The 8,704-nt window shown below is 41.0% G+C and overlaps 1 protein-coding gene across 1 annotated transcript in view; it reads left to right on the top strand.

Annotated features, from left to right (window-relative positions):
* Nucleotides 1–1,551: 1,551 nt before the first annotated feature.
* Nucleotides 1,552–8,704, top strand: part of cfap58 (cilia and flagella associated protein 58) — a 9,835-nt gene continuing 2,682 nt past the window's right edge. The window contains 10 exon segments of the mRNA XM_029447905.1: nt 1,552–1,557; nt 1,995–2,264; nt 2,549–2,697; nt 2,789–2,939; nt 3,311–3,505; nt 6,199–6,336; nt 7,114–7,273; nt 7,721–7,803; nt 8,015–8,206; nt 8,337–8,553. Of these exon segments, the coding sequence (XP_029303765.1) occupies nt 1,552–1,557; nt 1,995–2,264; nt 2,549–2,697; nt 2,789–2,939; nt 3,311–3,505; nt 6,199–6,336; nt 7,114–7,273; nt 7,721–7,803; nt 8,015–8,206; nt 8,337–8,553 (1,561 nt within the window).

The following is an 8,704-nucleotide window of genomic DNA, read 5'->3' as shown; positions in this document are numbered from 1 at the left end:
TATAAATTTTTCAGAGGTGTTTATTGTATACAGTATATACTATATGTTTCTGCACACTACAGTCTGCTTTCACCGAGTTTCTACAAAAAGAGCATAACTAGGTAATTGAGCTGTCTATCTTTCACTAAAATAATCCCACAAGAATATCCTCTGGGGCCTTTGGGAATAGCATCTTCTTATAACATATGAGGATGGCATTGCATTTAGAAAAGAGTGCTTTGACAACATGGGGTGGAATGAACATAAGTCCCTTATTTCTACAAGTATCTCCCGTCTCCTTGAGCATTTGACTTAATCACAGTTTTATCATTCTGTAGCTGATTTTGTTTTTATCTCTGTAGTTTAGGAATCATTAGCACATCACCATAGTTCAAATCTGGGAAAAAGTACAATCAATAGTGTAGATAAGGTAATGTCATTTCAGGTGGAGATGAAACATCTTAACATTTGCAATAGATAAATCCTTTTGTTGCAGGTAACTGCAGTTTGACAATGTGTTGCATAATGTAGCTGGCCACTGGAGTCTGCCAAGACAAGAATTTACCAAGTGAATAGAGAGGGTTAATCATTTAAAATATTACATTGTACCCTGTTACATGAGCTACCTCATCACTGGTAGAGCTCTTAGCAAGCACACTACTCTATCACAGGTACACAATTTAGAAACTTTGTGGCATGAAAATGGTGATAATTATCTTTAGCTTTTTGTGGAGCATGTTGAAACCCTGCCAAGTGGAAATGGCTCGTGGAATACATTTAAACAATCCATCAATTTATCATTTGCTTCAGGTGAGTCAAGATAAGACCATGAGGCAGAGGGTTGCACAAGAACAAGCATTCATCCATACCATTTAGGTATTTAGGGATTATTTGTATCTCATTGTTTGCACATTGGTATTTGTGTGTCATTTGTTGACACCCTGCTATGAATTTCCAAAATGTCTGCTGTAAGAAAAGGTCTATACAAGGGCCTTGGACCGGGCATGATATTCTGGCTCACAGGCATGATTTACAGTACAGGGACACTTCCATGGAGCAGATCTTCACCTCTAATCTGAATGGGGTTGAACTGATCCGACCCAGTTACCTCTTAAACATATTTGTATTTAGTTAGAATGTTTTGGCAACTGTTTATTGTATTATGGTATTATTTTATAATGTTCATTTATTTTTAGACTCCCTAAAATGTGTGGCTCTTGTGCTACTCACTACCTGCACATGGGGGCGCTGGCATCAACATGTGTGTGAACCCCTGTTAATGCTCACTTAATCCTTAAATTAATTGGCTCCAAAGGAATTAATGACATTTGTTGAATGTCGTTTTGTGGGGATATCGTTGGTAGATGAACCTTTAACCTATTATAGCTAACTGTACCATGAACTGTACGCTAATACTATATTATTTAGCAGTGCATGTTGTTACTACGTAATGAAGCCCCGTAGACCAACTATCGCGAGATCTCCCGTCGCTTAGCAACCGACGTCAACAGTTGTATTGATAACGCTACACTAAGGATTTAAGTGTTATATATTGACTTTTCAATTCATGTAATGGAGGTAAGAGCTCTTCTTCAGGGTTTTGCCTTAAACAAGTTTACAAGGCAACTTAACGTTGATGTTAAATGAGCAATATACATTTAACGTAAGGCTAACGAGTAGCAAGTTATTGTCAGTAATATTGTCAGGCGCCTTATCCAACGTCAATTACACTTCGTGGAGACTGAACTATTAGCATATTCGCTAACGCTAAATTCACTACTCAATTCAATACTCTGTATTACATCCTACTTTAAGTTACAATGTCAAATACAAATTAAAAACGTAAAATGACCACTAGGTTAAGAGTAAAGTAAGTTAACTAATGTCAGGTGTAATAACGTTAATATAATTTAGGCCGATGTCTGTTATTATCTGTGGAATCATTAGGAGTCTGTTCATCTCATTGTCACTCCCAGCATTTTCACCTGCAGTCTGTGGCTCTGCTGTGTTTCTAGGAGACGAGAGCAGTAGGAGAGGACATGTTTGAGTCCTTGGAGGAGTTCCACATAGTCCTCAATGAGCTGGTTGGAGACAAGAGTATGGACAAGGTCCGGGTGGAGTATGAGAAGCTAATCCATGCACTGAAGAAGTCCCGAGAGAATGAGAAGAGGCTGATGTCCAAGTGCAGGGAGCTGAATGCAGAAGTTGTGTCAACTTCAACTAAAGCAGCAGCTGCTCTCAAACTGTCCCAAGAAGATGAGACAACAATTTCTTCACTAAAGAGGGTATTTTACCAGAGCATGAGATATTACAGTACAGTGTAGCATGATATGTATTGTTTTGTTAGTTTATGGCAATGCTTTGACACCCTATCTAACATGGAGGTGATGATACACATATTGTGTAAAAATAAAAGGCCAGAAATGCAAATTGTTGGAGCATGTTTTGTTTGGTATAGAACGTTTTATTTTGTTTTATCATTTGGGTGAAGTTTTATAATTTTTCCCCTCTGGAATCTTCCGATTAACTCAAAAATAACTTCCTAAAATTGTCCTTTGTTGTCCTGTAGGAGTTGGATAAAGCCTGGAAAATGGTTGATGCTGCTCATGATAAAGAGAGGAGGGACAAAGAGAACATCAAGAATTTAAAAGAAGAAGTTGCCAACCTAATGAAAATCGCTGAACAACAAACTGGCTTCCCTATGGACAAAGAGCAGAGGTGAGATGTTTGTCCCCCTCACTCTTAAATAATTATTGTGTGGATACTTAAGGTAAAGGGAATGGAGCCAACTGCAATCTGTTTTTGTCAGTGATCTCCTAAAGATAAATGAGGAGTTGACTAAGGAGAGGGATAACCTGTTGACAACCGTGGAGGGTCTGAGAGAAAAACTAAACAAGGCCACCACAGCCAAGCAGGAGATCGAGGCCCAACAAGATCGAGCCTCAGAGAATATCTCTCAGGTAAATAAGTGGCAAATGCTTCTTGACAGTAGGCTGACCCCTAATGTACTTCTGATTATGTTAGAGACAACATGTTTGTCCGGTCTTTGTTGTGGGCTATTGGCTACATGACAAGGATCTTATGAGGCTTTTATTCATGGTAAGATGTTCCTGAGTGTACCAGATTCTGCAACAGCAATGCTGACATGTGAAGAAGCAGAGGGAATTGGATTTCCTATACTTACATTACTACAATATTTTTCCTACATCAATTTGTCTGTAGATAACCATATGTACAGTAAAAGCAAAATGAATTGCTTTGATCACAAATGATATGAAATGTAATCCAGCTGTCATGCCAACTTGTTGCTGCTCTTTGCGTCTACATCCAGCTCCAGCAGGAGCTCCAGGTACAACAGAATGAGATGTCACGGGAGATGAGGTTGAAGGAAAAGCTGGATAAGGAGGTGAAGCAGCTGCATGTCGATATGGAGGCCAAGATGGGGGAACTTAAAGCTCTGAATCTGCAGGGCCAAAGAGCCAAAGAGGAGCAGCAGAGACTGGAGCAGCAACTGAAAGAGATAAAGGTGAGCAATGGAGAGGGACACATCCTCTTTACGGTGTACTGTTTCAGAAAAAAACTGATATAATCTTAGTTGAAAAAAAAGAATAATAATAAATACATTTATATACAGTATACATATACATATATATATATATATATATATATATATATATATATATATATATATATATATATATATATATACAGTATATCTCAAAAGTGAGTACACCCTTTAGATTTTTGCAAATATTCTGTTATATCCTTTCAGGGGATAACATTATCCTACTGAAACTTTGATATAACTTAAAGTAGTCAGTGTGCTGCTTGAATAACAGTATAGATTTATTGTCCTTTGAAAATTACTCAGTACACAGCTGTTAATGTCTAAACAGCTGGCAACAAAAGTGAGTACACCCCATAGTGAACATGTCTAAATTGTGCCCAAAGTGTCAATATTTTGTGTGACCACCATTGTTATCTAGCACTGCTTTAACCCTCCTGGGCATGGAATTCACCAGAGCTGCACAGGTTGCTTCTGGAATCTTCTTCCACTCCTCCACGACGACATCACGGAGCGCACGGATGTTGGACACCTTGCACTCCTCCACCTTCCTCTTGAGGATGCCCCACATGTGCTCAATTGGGTTTAGGTCTGGAGACATACTTGGCCAGTCCATCACCTTAACCTTCAGCTTCTCCAGCAAGGCCGTTGTCATCTTGGAGGTGTGTTTAGGGTCATTATCATGTTGGAAAACTGCCCTACGGCCCAGTTTCCGAAGAGAGGGGATCATGCTCTGCTGCAGGATGTCACAGTATATATTGGAATTCATGTGTCCCTCAATGAAATGCAGCTCCCCAGTGCCGGCAGCACTCATGCAGCCCCAGACCATGATGCTGCCACCACCATGCTTGACTGTAGGCAAAACACATTTGTCTTGGTACTCCTCACCAGGGTGCCACCACACACGCCGGACACCATCTGACCCAAACAGGTTTATTTTGGTCTCATCAGACCACAGGACATGGTTCCAGTAACTCATGTTCTTGGATTCATTGTCTTCAGCAAACTGTTTGCGGGCTTTCTTATGCATCGGTTTCAGAAGGGGCTTCTGTCTGGGGTGACGGCCATACAAACCGATTTGATGCAGTGTGCGGCGTATGGTCTGGGCACTGACAGGCTGACATCCCACTTCTGCAACCTCTGCAGCAATGCTGGAAGCACTTGCACGTCTATTTTTGGAAACCAACCTCTGGATATGACGCTGAGCACGTGGACTCAACTTCTTTGGTCGACCCTGGCGAGGCCTGTTCCGAGTGGAACCTGTCCTGGAAAACCGCTGTATGATCTTAGCCACTGTGCTGCAACTCATTTTCATGGTGTTGGCAATCTTCTTATAGCCAAGGCCATCTTTGTGAAGCGCAATAATCCTTTTTTTCAGCCGCTCAGAGAGTTCCTTGTCATGAGGTGCCATGTTGTCCAGCATTCAGAGAGAATTGTGCCCAAAACACCAAATTTAACAGCCCTGCTTATCATTTACACCTGAATCCTTGTAACACTAACGAGTCACATGACACCAGGGCGGGAAAACAACATCATTGGGCACAATTAGGACATGTTCACTATGGGGTGTACTCACTTTTGTTGCCAGCTGTTTAGACATTAACAGCTGTGTACTGAGTAATTTTCAAAGGACAATAAATCTATACTGTTATTCAAGCAGCACACTGACTACTTTAAGTTATATCAAAGTTTCAGTAGGATAATGTTATCCCCTGAAAGGATATAACAGAATATTTGCAAAAATCTAAAGGGTGTACTCACTTTTGAGATATACTGTATATGGTACTGGTATTTATTTTGCCCCTTATACAAACCCATGTATTAAACTAAACCAAAAGCCTCGAGAACAGCTTCAGTGTGCCTTGGCTTATATTTTACAAGTCAGTGAAGAACTAGAGAGGCTGCTGACCATAAGTGTGCTCCCTATGTCTGTGTTTGTGTCTGCACATGGCTACTTATTATGCAGAATGATGCCATTCAGGCTGTCTGACAATTCTTTGTCCTCAGAACATTATTATACAGTTAGTACACTGAATCTTCAATTGTTTCTCGGACAAACACACATGCTACACACAAGCACATGGCTTGTTAATATGCAGAATTATGACAGGACCGACTGATGGCAGGTGATGAATCTTTCTAATTACAGAGTGTGTTTATTGATGAAGTTTGTCTTTGTAAGATAAAGGCAACACTTGCATCTATTTAGCTCTGGCTGAAAAAAAAGTATAGTAAATACATAGTAATAAACTTATGTTGTGTTTTTAACATTTTTTCCCACCCTGCTCAGTGCTTCTCTAGGTGACATGACATAGATAGACAATGGCACATTTATTTAGATCATTTCATATTAACCATTTAACAACCTCTGGTGTCCTGTCTGAAGTTTCACCTTAATGTTTTAATATGTATTAAACAAAAGCAAAGGGCACATCGGGAAACTTTCATCTTTCAGTATGGTTAACCAATGTACATGTAATTGTATGGTTAATAACATTCTGTTATACACACACACACACACACACACACACACACACACACACACACACACACATACACGCACGCACGCACGCACGCACGCACGCACGCACGCACGCACGCACACACATACGCACATCATTTCTCCCACACCTCGCTGCTCCCCTGACTGACAGATCTTGAATGACCGATCCACCAAAGAGCTGGAGCAGATGCAAGTGAAGAACAACAAGCTGCTGCAGGAGAGTGAGCAGCTCTCATCAGTCAAAGAACATCTCTCCTTGGAAAATCTGCAGAACACCAATGAGCTCAAGGTACATGTCGGTACACAAACACACACACACACACACACACACACGCACACGCACACACACACACACAATAATAATGATACATTTTATTTTATAGGCGCCTTTCATGGCACTCAAGGACACCGTACAGAACATAAGGTTAAAAACAAGGAACAATAAATAAATAAAACTTAAATCAGCAAACAACAATCAGTTAACAAATGAGTAATTACTAAGAATATGCTAATTTAAAAAGATGAGTTTTTAAACCAGACTTGAATGCGAGGAGGGAGTGGATGTTGCGGAGAGAGTTCCAGAGACGGGGGGCAGAGGGCTGAAGGCTCTGGGCCCCATGGTGATCAGGCGGGCAGAGGGAATAGTGAGTTAATAAACACATTTAGAGTAGAGGTACTGCTATGTGGGCCTTGCTCGGGTGTGTCTCATGTCTACAGTACTGGAGGATACCTGCTAATATAGGATTGTGTCCTGTTGAACCACAAGAGGGCACTGCTCCAACAGTACTTCATGTAATGAGCAAGTCAGAAACAGGCCTACTCTGTTTTGTACTGTACCCTACTCTCACAGAGAAAAGACAGCAAACAAGAGAAAAGGGCTATTATTTTTGTCTTAAGTACTTTGAAACAGTTGTTAACAGCTGTGGTGAGAGAGACACACCACATTTGACTTATCGCTCTTAGTACACAGTAACATCTGTTCTCCGCTCTCCTTTTTAAAAACCCTTTCCCCTCCTTGCTACTTCTGTGTAATGCTTCATACGACTCCTCTCCTTATCCCTGTCAGATAAGAGAAGAGGAGCTGAATCAGATGCGTCAGGAGATTGCCAAACAAACAAAGACGAGAGAAACCATCCAAAAGAAGTTTCACCAGATGGAGGATCAAAAAGCTGACGTGGCTGTGCAGAGGGAGACACTGAAAGCTCAGATTGCAGGTCTGGAGAAAGGTAAGGGAGCTTGCCATGCTTTATTATAGACACCCACATACACTTGGAGAGTTACATGACCCTCTCTAAGTCCCCAGCCATTCTCCCTCAGTGCTGCCCTGTCTTGGTCCCTGTCAGCTCACCAAGCTCGAGATTCAATGAAATCTAAAGTCTGACATGAGATAATGAAACCTTAGCGTTCATTCTAAGTAATAAAAGTATGCGACTGGTGCCCTTTTTTTGCCCGTGCCCTTGAAATAAATTTCACCATTGCATTCATATGTGGATATGCATGCAAAATAGTCTTCTTCTCTGTAGTGTGATATTTAATTCACATTTAAGACCTGCTAAATTACTTAAAATGGCATAGTGGCACACTCATGGAAGAGAATTAGTTAAGATGAAGATATCTAACGTTGTTAGCTTTGAGCATCAATGCAAACTGTGCCCATCTTCCTCCCTTCACAGATCTTGAATCTTCCCAGAAGCAAGTTGAAACTGACAGGAAAGCCATAGATGAGTTTATTCGAGAGAGAGACATCTTAAATAAGGTATGTGTTGTAGAGTACCTTATGGGTATAGGTAGTTGTGTGATGCACTATATATGCTGACATGTCATGAAAAATGTTCATGGACAGTGAAGCACAGTGAAGAACAGCAGTAACTAGCATAGAAGTGACTCATAGGGGATTTATTTGTCTTGTTATCTACAGTTTTCCTCATCATTTACTCATACTCCGTGTGTATGATCCCATTCAATAGAACATGATCAAAGCGGCACTGTCAACTGAGAAACAGCAGAACCTCGTAAAGCTCCTGGAGCAGGACAAGAAGACATTGAAACATGAGATCAGTGGCTACCGCCAAGAGGCCCGGAAGCAGCGCAAGATCATCCAACAGCTGGAGAAAGAACGGGACTGCTACATCAACGAGACCAGCAACCTAATGCAAAAGGCAGGTTATGCAGAAGAGCCGGCTTATTGCAATTCACTATTTCAAAACATTTTCATATTACACAAGGCTTTTAAGCTATTTATTATCACTAACAACCTTGTTCTGAGGGGAACTTTTCTCCGTTCCACAGGTGCAGCAAAAAGTGAATGACGTTGAAGTAAGAGAGATGGAGATATTTGATTGGAGGAAGAAGGTCACTGAGGCAGAGTGCAAACTCAAACAGCAAGAGAACCTGCTGGAGTCCGTTGTGTCTGAAAGGAACCTCTATAGCAGAAACCTCATCGAGGCTCAGGTACAAATGCACGGCTGATCTCAGGAGGTAGAGCAGCTTGTCCACTCATCCCAGGGTGGCTGTTTTGATCTCCACCTGTCCACATGTTAAAGCGATTAATAGATAGTATAATATGATAGATTGTTAGTTAAGTATCCTGAGCTAGTCAGTGAGTCTGCTGCAAACAGCCAGTCTGCATTACACCAGTATTTACCAGGAAAGGGAAA

This window comes from Cottoperca gobio, chromosome 14 (genome assembly GCF_900634415.1).
Source record: "Cottoperca gobio chromosome 14, fCotGob3.1, whole genome shotgun sequence".
In the NCBI taxonomy this organism is placed as follows: domain Eukaryota; kingdom Metazoa; phylum Chordata; class Actinopteri; order Perciformes; family Bovichtidae; genus Cottoperca; species Cottoperca gobio.
The sequence above is the reverse complement of the archived record's forward strand: the minus strand, read 5'-3'. Positions and strand labels throughout refer to the sequence as shown.